A 15,211-nucleotide genomic window follows, 5' to 3' on the forward strand; every position below is an offset into this window, starting at 1 on the left:
GCACTGACTGCTCTTCCAAAGGTCTTGAGTTCAAATCCTAGCAACCACATGGTGACTCACAACCACCTGTAATGAGATCTGATGCCCTCTTCTGGAGCGTCTGAAGACAGCTACAGTGTACTTATGTATAATAATAAATAAATCTTAAAAAAAAAAAAAGGAAGAAAAAGTAAGCGTTGGAATCCAGGCACATCTGGGTTTAAATTCTTGCTCTACTTAGATAAAGAATCTTTACCTCTGACCCTCAATTTTCCTGTGTGTAGGAACTGCCACTGACCCCAGAAGGCTCTCACAAGTTGTGGGTTTTCTTTTTTTTCTTTTTTTCTTTTTTTTTTTTTTTGGTTTTTCGAGACAGGGTTTCTCTGTATAACTCTGGCTGTCCTGGAACTCACTCTGTAGACCAGGCTGGCCTCGAACTCAGAAATCCACTTGCCTCTGCCTCCCAAGTGCTGGGATTAAAGGCGTGCGCCACTACTGCCTGGCTAAGTTATGGGTTTACTAATACAGCAAGTGAGGAAGCTTACCTAGAACTCTGCATTCCCAAACTATAAGGATGTGAAGACGCCTGCTCTGGTTGCTGATGGACTCAATCAATGGCACCACCGCCAGGTGGTGCCTATCACTCACCACTACGTTCTCTGACCTTTATCAGTTTACAGCACAGGTCTGAGCTGAGGCTATTGAGCATCTCCTCATGTCTGTACCAGGCTTGCCACATAGATCTCATTTCCTTCTCTGTGTTCCCACCTTAGATACTAACGTTTGGCCTTAGAAAATGCCTGGTCATATATGCTAATTTTGTAAGCTGATACTCACCCTATCCCAGCTTTTGGTTGTTGTTATGGTCTCATAGTACTTTTCTTCCATCAAAAAAATGCTCATTTCTTCCCAGCATGGTGGGTTACTCCTGTAGTACCAGCACTTGAAGTTTTAGGCAAACTTGGGGTATACAGTTAGTTCCAGGGCATCCTAAGCTATAGAGTACAACTTAATCTCAGAAATAAACAAAATCCTAACTAATATATAAAGACAAAATTTGAATTTAAGATTCTCCCCAGTGTAGGGTATGATGGAAAAGCTGCAAAAATTGCTTCCTATTCTTTATAATATTTTTTAAAATATGGCATGGGGCAAGTTATGTATACATGAAGTCAGAGGCATAGGACCCCCTGGAGCTGGAGTTAACACGTGGTTGTGAACTGCTCAGCACAGGTGCTGGGCACTGAATAGTGTGTGCTTTTAACCACAGAGCCATCTTCCCAGCCTCTTCTTTTTCTTTTTACAAATATGTCTTTGCAGCCAGGCGTGGTGGCGCACGCCTTTAATTCCAGCACTCGGGAGGCAGAGGCAGGCAGATTTCTGAGTTCGAGGTCTACAAAGTGAGTTCCAGGACAGCCAGGGCTATACAGAGAAACCCTGTCTCAAAAAACCAAAAACCAAAACCAAACAAACAAATGTGTCTTTGCACATAGGGAAGGGCTAAACATGCTTTAGATACTGAGTTTTACTGATCCATCAACTACTCTGATAGACCATATCCAGAGAGAGGCGCGAGAGAGAGATGCCCGCAGGGTCAGGACTCATGCCAGAGTGCTGCTTCTACACACACCCCTTCGATTGGGCCCCGTTTGTGTTCACCAAACCCTGCAGTTTTCTTGGAGGACTTTGACTGGTTGGTTCACCATCAAGCATTTTATCAAGGAGTGTGACTGCAGATATCATTGCTACAGAGTAAGCCGAGGGCAACTCAAACCATTAGTTAGAGCTGCCACGAAGCAGTAAGGGGCACGTCCCCTCAGCATCGTGAGACTGTGGTCATTTTGAGCACATGGAAGCTCAATGCATCATCTGATAACATCTTCCACTCTGGTTGACTTTGTTGTGAAATGTGTAACAGAAGTTACCATTTTAGCCACTGTCAAGTTTAGTGATACCAAAAGTCACAGTCACATAAAAGGAGCCACCATCATCTCTAGAAACTTTTCATTATTCCAAACTAAACTTCTATATATTAAAGAACAACTCTCTCCATGGTCCCTGGTACAACCACAGTTACATTTTCTGTCCCTGTGCATTTGGGTGCTCTAGGGTCTCACTTTAGTGGAGTTACACAGCACTCATTGTGAGTCTGGCTTTTTTCACTTAGCATAATATCTTCAGAGTATAGTATTCTTCATATATAGAGTCTTCATATTATAGTATCAGATTTGTATTCCCTTTTAAGGTTAAGTAATGTTCCATCATATGCATCCACTTATTTTATCCATTCATATACCAGTGGACATCTGGGTTGTTTTCCATCTCTGACTACTATGAATGCAGCTTCTAAGAATGAGGGTGTACAGATACTTGCTCATGTGTGTCACCTCACACTAGTCAACTGTTAGATAAAGTGGCAACTCTATGGTTTGGTTTAAGACATGTCACACTGTGTATCTGGGTGACTCTAACATCTTATATTCTTACCAGCAATACACATGGGTTCCAATTTCTGTACATCCTTGTCAACACATGGTCTTTAGCGGTCACCATCCCAATGAGTGAGGAGTCCACACTCCCTTTTTTATGTCCCCTGTGGCCAGGGATGCTGAACATTTCACAAGCTCGTGGAGAAATGTCTGTGGAAATCCTCTGCCAAGTTTTGAATTGGGTTGTTTCTATTTTTTATGATTTATTTATTCAGGAGTATTTCTTGTTATTAATTTTAAGTTGTTATTAAAACAATAGTTATCATGATGATCACGTGTCTCACACATGTTGCTCACACTTGTCCCTTATTACCTTTGACTGATTGCCCCTGCCCCCTCTTTACTGCCTCCTATAGTGGGATGAGTCCCAAGTCCCGGCAGAGTAGCCCCATCTTGCGGTAAGACACCATTTCAAGGTTCTGTGTGCTGGACTGCAGCAGAAAAGGGCTATCCTTTGCAGAGGTGCTCAGTATTACTGAGAGCAGCAAGCATCCGGAAGGGTTCTGTAAGCATCTTTGCAGAGTCTGACTTGTCTGTGCCTTGTTGCCTGAACCTGCCGTCACCTCTCCTGACTTAACACTAGGTGGCACTCTGAGCCCAGGTTTGTACCGATTCTGCTGCCAACTGAGAACCATCCAGAGCAGGGGCTCCGTGGGCAGGCCTTGATTCTTGGTGTGCTGCGAGTCACCTACACCCTGTAAGAAAGCCTACTGCACTTATCTGTCCTGTCCAGCTGAAACTGCTAGACTCTCTCTCAGGTCTGCTCTTGCTTGAGCTAAATAGATGTTTCTTTACATTTTCCCAGGGGAGTCACACACTCTTCAAAGACAGCTCCTGTTTCTTTTTATACATACATATGGACACATGAAATAAATTCTCTAAATTAAATCCTAGTGCTGTGTGGATTGAAAGGCCTTTTCTCCTGTTTTGTGGACTGACTGCCTTTCCGTAGACAGTTGTAACTTTTCATTTTAATGAGATGCAATATGTAGATATGTCTTAGTTGACTTCATTGGTGCTATTTATAGCCAAGAATCATTGCCGAGTCCATTGTAGGGTACTCCTCCTGTCTTCCTTAGAGTCCTGTAACTGTGGGTCATATGTGTCGTCTCTCATCCCCTTGGAGGGCATCTGTGCCCGATGCTAGTGTGCAGCTTCCTCTTTCAATGCACACACACCCAGCCCTGGCACGGTTAGTTAAAAATCAGACTTTTGGCAAGATATAACCCACAACTTACAACATTCAGCTTCATATACAGTTCACTGGCTTAAAGTCAACAATCTCCAAGTTGTAACCATGAGCCAGTTTTAAACCGGTCCCTTACCCTGGAAATACTTTTCAGGGCTCTCTGCAGCCACTGCCCGTTCAGACCCTGAACCGTAGGAAGCCACTCTTAACACAAAGGCAAATGCACCTGGCGGGCTCTGCAAGTCCTACCTCATAGCACAACTGAGTCACATGACAGTGAGTGTGACTGTGCTGTATGGCTGTCCATTTTACAGGCACAGCAATGGACTTCTGGGCGATTTCCACTTCTTGGTTACAGGAGGAATGCTGTTGTGAACATTCAGGTTCTTTATACAAACCTAAGTTTTTGTGTACTTGGGTAGCTGACTAGGAGGGGACTTGCTGGGCTATACAAATGTGTCTTAATAAACTGTCCAGCCCTCTAGTCACAGCACCACTGAACTGCACTTTCCCATATCCCAGACTTAGAAATCACAGCAGAGTTGGGGCGTTAATTGGCATTGTATTTTGGCTTTTCGGTCTATAGTGCATTACAATGCCGTGTGCTTGGCACGTGCTTACTGACCATTCGTGCATTTTCTTTGGTAAAATGGTTGCACTTCAGTTCTCTCATTTTCTGTTACTGAGTTGAGATGTTTCCGTTGAATGAGTTCTTGTGTGTATTATACCATCTGTTAGATACATGCTTTGACAATATTTTCTCCTCTGTGTGCCTTACATTTCATTTTTACAGTGGAATCCTTTGAAGCATGGGGATTTATCATTTGCACACGGCCCAGTCTATCAAGTCCTTAACCAATTGTGCTTCCCCTACTCTCGCTTTGCCTAAAACGAGGGCATAAAGACTTTCTCCTTTGAGCTTTATATTTTAGTTCTTACATTCATAGACACTGTAAGCTATTTGTGTCTAGGGGAGAAATGAATTTCTCTTCTTGCATAGGGCATCCTGTGACACTGCTGTGTGGGAGCCTGTGCCTAGAGCCCTTTGCTCTTCCTCCTCACACCAGCACTATGCTGTCTAAACTAGGTCAGATTTGCCGTAAGCTGGCTCTCGGTAGTTTGAGCCCTTCAATGTGCTGTTAAATCACTGCTTCCCTGTCCGAGGCCCTGCATAGTCCCAGTGTGTGTCCCAGTCACCCTGTCAGCTATCACAAAAGCACCTGCTGCAGTTTACTGGGATGTATCATCTTTAGGAAAATTCACAGTAAGGAGAACGGATATACTTTCCAAAGCCATCATCAGCACAGAAATCCCCGAGATTAGTTGGGTCTGCCTTTTCTTAGAACTACTGCAGACTTCTTGGTGCAGACCTGTATTTGTTATGTTTCTACTAGTGTGATAAGATGCTGTGGCCAATGTGTTGTACAGAAGGCAGGCTTCGGTTGGCTTATCATGGTTCTAGAGGGTTAAGAGTCCAGCATGGCAGGGAAGCATATCAGCAAGCTACAGACATGTTCTCTGGAACACAGCTGAGAGCTCACATCTTGTCCCATAAGCAGGAGACAGAGAACACACTGGGAATCGCATGAATCTTTAAAAACCTCAAAGCCCGCCCACAGTGACACACTTCCTCCAATAGGCCACGCCCACTAATCAATCCTTCCCAGGCAGTTCTACCACCTTGGGGCCAAATATTCAAGCGCATGAGCTCTTGGGGTCATCTTCACTCAGGTCACCGCAGGTCTTCTACCGCTTTTGTTAGCTCCATCCCTGTATACTCTGAGATGCTGTTACAAAAAAAGTGTTGTTTTTAAAGCTTTTATATCTAGCAGTTTCTAATATATGGAAACATATTTTACCTTGCAACATCACTAAACTACCATCTTGTCTTATATTCTGTACTCTCTTCAGTATTTCTTAATGAGTTTATCAAGAGTGATTGTTGCTTCAGTAGAAGTTTGGTACAAGTTCAAGTACTTGGGCCTGGACTGTCATTAAAGAACAGTTTTTACACAAATTCAATCAATGAATGTAGTACTATTTGAATTATGATTAATTTTTTTTAACTTTTTATATCACTCTCCAGATTTTATTTTTTTTGAAACAGGGTTCATTAGAGCCCTGGTTGGTCTCATTGTAGCTGAGGATATTCTTGTACTTCTGATCTTCCTGTATGTAATTCTTCTCAGGGGCTGGTATTATAGGCGTGCATAACTGAGTCTGGTTTTATGTAATGCTGAGGACAGAACCAGGGCATCTTGCCTGCTAGGCAGGCATACCACACAAGAGCTGCAGCCCTAGCCCCTCAAGTTAGCCCTTTCTTTGGTAGTTTTTCTTCTTCAAAGGGTTTGTCTGTTTAATCTAAATTATGCCAGAGCTTCTCCTATTGCCCTGTCTGTATTATTGCTAGAAATGCTACTTAATCTTGTTGTTGATATTGCTAATTCCTGTCATTTTTCCCCCCTCCTTGATCATTAGTAGTTTTTGAAATAGAGTCTCCTACTGAGCCTGGGCCTGATTCAGTAAGATTACGAGGCCAGCAAACCCCAGAGATCTTCCTGTCCCTGGCTGTTCTCGGAGTAGGATTATAGAACCCTGCTATCAAGCCCAGCATTTTAAAAAAAGATTTATTTCATTTTAGTGTATGTGCGTTTGTGTGTACATGTGCATGTGTGTGTGCATTCATGTGTGCCCATGTGTGCATTCATGTGTATGCATGTATGTACACACATGTATGTGTGCACCTGTGTACTCATATGCACACACGTGTGCATGCATATATGTGTGTGCACGTGTATGTGTGCACATATATGCATGTGTGTGCATGCAAAGATGCAACTGCACACTGAGAACAGAGGTTAACTGTTGCTTCATGTGGTTTGTTCATTTTTCATTCTTTTCAAGTAAGAGAAAGGAAATCCAGTGCGTGCTGTCTTACTTTGCTCGAAACCTCAAGAAGCTTGAAAACGCTGACTTGCTACGGTTTTCCCTAAGGAATTTCCCTGCCTGGCTCCCAGCACAGCCCATGTCAGAGTGGTTCTAGAACACTGTTCCTCAGATCTGCTGTAGCACATTACAGCTGAGTGCATCACTTCAAGTGCTGAAATTCATATAACTTCACATATTTATTTTGTGAAAAAAGTATTACTTCTGTCACACTGCTAATAAAAAAATTAATCCGCTGGGCAGTGGTGCCTCGTGCCTTTAATGCCAGTACTCAGGAGGTGAAGGCAAGCAGGTCTCTAAGGCCAGCCTGGCCTACAGAGTGAGTTTAGCCAGGGTACAGAGAGAAATCCTGTCTTAAAAAACAAACAAACAAACAAACAAACACAGAAAAGAAAAAAGTATTCTCTTGTGAAAAGTAATGACTAGCCCGAAACCCAGGGGCAAGTCTTAGGCCACCCTTCTTTGAATGGCTGTGAACATAGTCCATACACACAAAAGCAAGGATCTCACCTGTGCCCTTAACCATCCCATTTGGACTTTACTCACTGTGACGGGTTCTGGTATTGCTTGTCTCTACCAGGCTGATCTCACACTGGACTGAACTGGCCCTCTGAAGGTGGCCCTTCCTGGCATCAAAGAGAAGAGAAATACAGATGAAAAATGGGTAACTTGAAAACATGTCAGAAGAATCAGAAAGGAAATTAATCTTGAATATTTGGAAGTACATTCTCTCTTCAGAGCTACCTAATGTCGTAGAGCTGCCCTAATGTTTAACAATCTCCCCCCACCCCCCACCCCCACATACACTTTAGCCAACCTGTCTGCAGAGGTGATGGCGCCACTCTGGATACCGCTAAGCTGAGCCTACAAGCATGGCATTGATGCTGAGTCTTAGGGAGTTTCTGTAAAGAGGTTACTCCCATCACTGTGGACCCATTTATGAAATATGAGATAGCTTTAGTGAACAACTCTAGTTCATGGTGAAAGATTCTGAGAGAGAGTGCAAAATTATTTAAGCCCCTAGACTTGTGTCCAAAATAGACCTCACTAATGGCAGGGAGTAAAAGTTTAACTTGCCCCATTGTTCCAGGATGCACTAACCACAAAGTAGAAGTTTAACTTACCCCGTTGTTTTAGGAAATGTTTGTACAGAATACTCTAACCATTCCTTGAACCCGTTATGCTTGCCAAATGCTATAGCCCAATGCCAGGTGTTTGCGGTTTCTGCCTTTATAAACCCCTTACCCCCTTACCCTTGAGCTTGGGGTCAACTCCTCTAGCCCTGCATGGGATATAAGTCACCCCCAGTGCGCTGGCCTTTCCTGAATAAACCTCTTGTAGTTTGCATCAAGATCTGTCTCTGTCTCTGTCTCTGTCTCTGTCTCTGTCTCTGTCTCTGTCTCTGTCTCTGTCTCTCTCTCCCTCTCTCTCTCGGTCTCTCAGCTGAGCGGTGGTGGCAGACATCTTTAATCCCAGCACTTGGGAAGCAGAGGCAGGAGGATTTTTGAGTTTGAGGCCAGCCTGGTCTACAAAGTGAGTTCCAGGACAGCCAGGGCTATACAGAGAAACCCTGTCTCAAAAAAAAAAAAAAAAAATCGGTCTCTCGTGAGTTCTTGGGCGTCACGTCATCCCAGGACTTGAGTGAGGGCCCCCCCCCCGTTTGGGGGGTCTTTCAATGGCAATAAAAATCATATTGAACCTAAGCTTCATCAGATTTGGGTCATCTGATTGTAACCTTATATAGGCTATAATCTGTCACCGTGTGAATTTAAAAAAACTATTCTAGATATGAAAATGAAAATTGAAATGTAAAAAGTTGCTTTATTTTTTTCAGTATTTCAACCCCAATGTATTGATTTATGTTAGTGAAAACAAATTAACATCATCTCGCTATAGCAAAACAGCATTTTCTAAAAGCACACCGGCCCTTAATCCTAAAATGCCAATTTCAGACAGGGTTTTAGCATGGGGCTTGGGGGACATTTTGAACCTCATCATTCAGGTAACATCGTCTCCTAAGTCACAGAAAGTCCAAGGCCTCAGGTCGAAGCACTTTCAACCACCAATTGGTCAGAACCCAAGGAGAACGATTTGTTTTCGTGACTAAACATTTTCTTCTCCTCTGGGCTAGCTGATTGGTGAGCTGGTTCCCACCTCTCTCCACCCCCATCCCAAACACTGGGGGTTCAAGCACATCTAGTGGCACCCCACTTTATGTGGGTGCTGGGGATTCAAACTCACAACCTCGTGCTTGTAGAGCAAGTACGTACTCACTAAGCCAGCTTTCCAGCCGTCCCTCCCCTCACTTTCATTTTTTTTTTGGAGTTGAATCCCAGGCTGGTCTAGAACTTGGCAATCTTCCTGTCTACGCCTCCCAAGTGCCGGGGTCACAGGCATACACTCCATGCCTGGCTTAGTTTTACTCTTAGAAGAATATTTCCTAGCTCAGAAACACTGTACAAAGTTAGTAGACAGCACACAGCCTTTGTCTAGCTCTCATGATCAATAACGACGGCCAGGTTGATTCTGCACGTGAGGTTAGGGCACCTGTCATCTCTGCTTAAGTTGTCATTAAAAATGCAAGAGAGGATCTAAGAAGAGAGCTCACTTGGTAAATTGCCTGGCTCGAAAGCACGAGGAGAGCCTGGATCGGATCCCCAGAACCCACATCATTAAGTGTGTGTGGTGGTATACCCTGGTGATTGAGCACTGGAAAGGCAGAGACAGGCAGACCCCCGGGGCTCACTGGGCGGACAGTCTACAACACCTGGTAAGTCCAGGCCAAGCCAGGTAGATAGTGCTTGGATAATGACAACTGGTACTGTCCTCTGGCCTGCACACACATGTGCATGTACACGCACACATACATGGACACATATACATAGAAAATATGTGATTTCAAGCACATTTCAGTCTGATCTGAAAACTATTTTGATATGTTATTTTATAAGACAATTGCTATCTTAAAATTAAATTATATCAATTTTCTAAATGTTCAGGTTTCCAAACTCTAACTTTTACGAATAGGAAGAAAACTTATGCAAAACAAGACATATAATTAAAAGGGTGACTACAGATAGTTTAAGAATCCACTCTCAGCCAGGCGTGGCAGCACACACCTCCATCATGACACCTGGGAGGTGGAGGTATGGAAGATACATAGCAAAGTCATTCTTGGCTGCATATACTGCCACATGTATGTCACATATTGCTGCATATGTCACATACTGCCACACATATGCCATATACTGACACATATATGCCACACACTGCTGAATATATGGCAGCATGCGACATGTATATGTCACATACTGCCACACATATGCCACATACTGCCACATATATGCCACATACTGCTGAATAGATGTCACATACTGCCACATACATGTCACATACTGCTGCATGTCATATACTGCCACATATGCCAATATTGCCACATATATGTCACATACTGCTACATGTATGTCACAAACTGCCACATATGTCACATACTGCTGCATATATCTCACATATTACACACATACAGGACAATGTGTTTATTGTTGAAATTACACACCACTTCTCTAGTCCTCCTTTTAGCATCTCACATATGTCCCGAAGGGTCAATTCCACTCTGGCCCTTAGGAAGAAGGATTATTGGGAAATAACTCTAAGGTCTATACAACCACAATTACCTCCATCTCTCCTCCATTCTTAAAAGGTGTGTTCTTCACCATGCAGAGGCTTGGGGTTTTGGGGTCACCACATCTGAGAACACCGCAGACGGTCACTGCTGCCCCAGGCCCCTGAGTGTTCAACACACTTCACCACTGGGTGTGGGAAGACTTGCTGTCTTGTCTACTTCAGCGATTTTCTCCTTAAAATCACTGTTCTGTAGTTCTGTAAGGCTGTGCTATGCACGTGTTCTTCCTTAACCTGCCTGACACCTGCTGAATCTGTGGGTGACTTAACATTCTGAATGTCTCGGCTAACACCCTCTTCAAACACTGCCTCTGTCCCAAGTCTTTTCTTCCCAAACTCCAGAAAACACCATGAATTAGACGCAGTCACTGTCTGCTGTGCTTCTTGGCCATTCCTTAATATTCTATGGTTCTTGTTTTTTCTTAAGTTTGGGGTACTTTTTCATTTTTCATCTCCCCTCCCGTGTTCATAGTTTTCTTCTCTCTCTCTTCTCTTTCTGTGTCTGCCTTCCCTCCATCCCTCCCCTTGCCATTTCTAATCCATTTAAAAACACAAACTAAACTTAAAAATATTAAGCTAAGATATACTGAATTTTTTAAATTATAATTTAATTTTTGTCAACTTTTGTATTGGCATTTGCAAAAAATCTGCTCTTTTGTAAACAAATCATTTATTTATTTAAGAGAATTATATTTATATTTTATTTTTTGTGTATGGATGTTTTGCCTACATGTATGTAAATGCACCACATACATGTCTGGTGCCTGAGGAGTTCAGAAGAGAGGTCAGATCCTCTGTAAACTAGAGTTATAGACAGTTGTTAGCCACCCAGTTTCTTCGTAAAGGAAACAAGTGCTCTTAGCCACTGAGCCATTGCTTCTGCTCCCATTTATCTTTCATACATATTACTTATTTTATATTTTATATCATGGTTTGATTCTCCCTACAAACAAATACTTTGAATATCTGATTCTACTCTCAGTTTGCAGCATAAAATTTAGAGAAAGAGTCTAAGGCACTGCAAGCTCACAGTTACTCCAGCCAAATCTAGATTATCAGGGATAATATACAAAGAAGCTCAAAAACCAATCAGTAACCAATCAGTGTTAGGATTACAGGTGTAAGCCACTATGCCCCGGCCAAAAGTTATCATTCAAAATGGTATAGGGCACTTTAGATTAGAATTTTCTTCATCGTGCACCAGGGTTCGTTCACTCTATAAATCAGGCTGGCCTTAAATCTACTATGTAACCCAGGCTGGCCTTAAACTTACAACATTCCTCATGCCACCACCTTTCCAGAGCTGGAATTACAAAGACGAACTACTACACTTAGCTTTAGGTCGCAATATTTCTGAGTTCTGCCTCCGGTCTATAGAACAACTATATTTTGCTCTTTTATTAAAACTTTATCACTCTATGGCACTCAGTACATTTGGGATATATCACTTCTTTTACAAATTCAACAGTTAGTAAGGGACTCCAGCTGTAGACAGAAGTACCAACATTAAAGTTCTATGGATTTAAAAAAGCAAAACAAAACAAAACAAAACCAGCAAGCCCCTCTCAGCCCCTCAGCCCCTCTTAGCCCCTCTCAGCCCTCTCAGCCCTCTCAGCCCCTCTCAGCCCTCTCAGCCCCTCTCAGCCCTCTCAGCCCCTCTCAGCCCTCTCAGCCCTCTCAGCCCCTCTCAGCCCTCTCAGCCCTCTCAGCCCCTCTCAGCCCCTCTTAGCCCCTCTCAGCCCTCTCAGCCCCTCTCAGCCCCTCTCAGCCCCTCTCAGCCCTCTCAGCCCCTCTCAGCCCCTCTCAGCCCCTCTCAGCCCCTCTCAGCCCTCTCAGCCCCTCTCAGCCCCTCTCAGCCCTCTCAGCCCCTCTCAGCCCCTCTCAGCCCCTCTCAGCCCCCCTCAGCCCCTCTTAGCCCTCTCAGCCCCTCTCAGCCCCTCTCAGCCCCTCTCAGCCCTCTCAGCCCCTCTCAGCCCCTCTCAGCCCTCTCAGCCCCTCTCAGCCCCTCTCAGCCCCTCTCAGCCCCTCTCAGCCCCTCTTAGCCCTCTCAGCCCCTCTCAGCCCTCTCAGCCCCTCTCAGCCCCTCTCAGCCCTCTCAGTGGAGCACTAGATTCTTCTGTGAGTTCATTGGTCACTATGTGACACCTGCTTCTGGCTTTCTACTCAGCACATGGGCGAGCTGCACTTACTATAGCTCTTTGTAACTGAGTAGGCCTGTGAAAGGAATTCTGTCAGAGTGTCCGTGTCTCATCAGGACGGTCATTTTGAGTGTGAGGCACCCTGGAGCTCTTTTCCCTCTTGCATGGCAACCAACAGCACTTGTGATGGCAGTTTTGTAGCTTGAGTTCTCACAACTATGTTTAACACAACCAATCCGTGTGCTAACCCATAAGGACCATATGCTATGAATAAGAAAGCTTTTGTTTTTAAGTGATTAAACTATTAAGGTTACATCATTCATTCTGCAGGGCCCACATGGTCCAATCATCACTCAAAAGCCCAACATTTCAAACACCATTAATAAAGGGCTTTGGGGCAGTTGTTTCTAGTACATGAAATCTGAAGAACAAATTCAAGTCGTTGTAAGTTAGAAGACTTACTACACAGAATAGCCCAATCAATAGAAGAAGATAAAAATCAATGTCCAAGTCAATATTCATGTAAATAATAAATGAGAAATTAGAATTAGTTAAGCTGATCTTTCTCTTAGCATATTTTACTGGAAAACAAACACAGAGGGATCATTCAGTTTTTCCAAAATGTTTTACAGTGAAGGGCAAACCAAGATGGCTCATTTAATACTATCATAATATGCTACCCTAAACTCAGTAGATTAACATTTTCTTTCTCACGATTTTACTGGTTGACAGCTGAGCTTTTTTTTTTTTTTTTTTTTTCCTTTTTCTAACCTGGGCATCCTCTGTGTAATTGCAGGCGACCAGTAGCTAATCCAAGCCAACTAAAGGTTAGAACGAGCAGGATGTCTAGGGTGCCTCACTCAAATGGCCAGCAGTTGCTGATGGCTGGGAACCCAGCTGGAGCGGCTTGTTTTCCCTGCTTAGGTTTGTTAGGAGATAGTCCCTGGTTCTAAGATGGAGCTTTTAGTCCATTTAAAGTCTGTGTTCTTAACTGTAGCATTTACAACCATCATAGTCATCACAGTGCCTGCCTGAAGAAATAAACTATTTCTTATCACAGTTCGATCCATGGCTTGAACCCAGAACCTCATGCCTGCTAGACAAGCACACTATCACTGAAGGACATAGGCCAGTGCTGAACTCTAACCCGTGCTGCCTGAGTAGCAGGGTCACAGTAAGACAAGGCGCGTGGGAATGGCAGATCACCTGGGAAACACAGTCGAGTGTAATGAGCTTGTAACTCTTTGTATCTGAAGCATTCAGATGCAAAAATTATGAGGTAACATCTACTAAATGATACTTTGAAATAAAATGTGCAGCAACACATCTTTTAAAGAAACAAAGTCCCTCCACATTTTAATCGGGGTTTCTGAGATATTATCGACATCCTATTCTTGGAATATTAACTTCTCAAGCCAACTTGCTTTATGATGGCTATCAACTCCATTTTCACAGTCACATGAGAGAAACCAGTGCACATTTAATAGTTATTAATACAAATAACTACTAAACTTAATTCCCCCTTTTAAAAACTTTTTTTCCCCAAAAAAATGAAGGTCAATTGAAAGGAATCAATAAAAGTACTCTTTGATATACAGCCCTGCAACATGCAATTTTTCCTTTTGTTTCTCTTAGGAGTTACCAGGTTCTCCAATTTAACTTTTTGTTTTTTTATCTGTCTCTCTAGATTTAAATAGTCCATAAATGTAGGTGATGTTTCTACCTTGATGGCTGCTATGTTCGTTGTGCCCAGTGCATGGTAAGGTAGACATCCGCCGGGCACCTTAGGCTTCTAAAGCAATGTGGCAGAGTCACTTTGCTTTTCATATTCAAAACTTACTAAGAAACATCTCACCCAAATCCTCAAGTGACTTAAGCACGGCACGGTAGAGAGCGTGGGTCCACCTAGCTCAGAGGTATCAAGGCTAGGTGGTCCCAAAGAAGGAGGTAAAACTGCTTAAGATGCGTTCAAAGCGACTTAATAGTTTATAACAAAATTGTATTAGAGAGATCATGCCAGATATAAAACAGTATCTGCGGAAACACTAGAAGCAAAGAGCATGTTTCTTAGAGGCCGTTGCTTTGCGCATGGCTTCCCTCTTTCTGAGGGTCAGTTCCGCTTCAGTTACCTGCACAGGAAGCAGAGCGCCGCGATGGTAAGAGTGACGAGGACCGCCAGCACCAAGAAAGCTGCCGACAGGTTACTTTTGCTTTGGATACTGGAGCTTGGGAGAAAAACCTCTTCGCAACGAGCTCCGGTGTAATTTTCAATGCACCTACAGGATAAAGGTTTAGATAAAGATCACACACTGATGTGGACAATACACAGTCTCCGGCTGGAAGGAAGGGAAAGGTCTCTGCTTTTCAGATTGTCAACGAGAAGCAGACCTGCTCGATGTGGTGCGCTTAGAGCCACGGCTACAGACAAATGCATTAGTTTACATTTGCCTCCTTCCCTTAGAGTTCTTCAGCAGCTTAGAGTCTCCTCCAGATCAGGTACCTCTCAGGCTCCACATGCCGGCAGCGCTAATGCCTTCTGGGTTTGACTTCTCTGCCTGCCAACTTTTACAGAAGGGTCTTGCAATGTTGTTCCTCTAGGTGTCCTCAACCTCCTCCTCCAGTGATCCTCCTGCCTCAGCTTTTCAAGTAGCTAGGACTGCAGGTACATACCACCAAGGCTTAAAGTCTACATTTCTAGGGGGTAACTATATAACTCAACTTCATCTACAATTTATTTGATTATATTTTATATAGATGTATAGATGATTACAACTTTTTCCTCAAAATTA

The 15,211-nt window shown here is 43.4% G+C and overlaps 1 protein-coding gene across 2 annotated transcripts in view; it reads right to left on the reverse strand.

The window, feature by feature from the left end:
* The window catches only part of Nrg4 (neuregulin 4), a 109,207-nt gene that overhangs the window by 5,156 nt on the left and 88,840 nt on the right, over nt 1-15,211 (reverse strand). For both annotated transcript variants that reach the window (XM_029481086.2, XM_085844648.1), the window contains 2 exons: nt 14,552-14,698; nt 7,150-7,229 (listed from right to left, as the gene is read on the reverse strand). In XM_029481086.2, the coding sequence (XP_029336946.1) occupies nt 7,150-7,229; nt 14,552-14,698 (227 nt within the window). The remainder of the gene's footprint in view (nt 1-7,149; nt 7,230-14,551; nt 14,699-15,211) is intronic.

Source organism: Mus caroli, unplaced genomic scaffold (genome assembly GCF_978045245.1).
Source record: "Mus caroli unplaced genomic scaffold, Mus_caroli_1 scaffold_11, whole genome shotgun sequence".
NCBI lineage: Eukaryota > Metazoa > Chordata > Mammalia > Rodentia > Muridae > Mus > Mus caroli.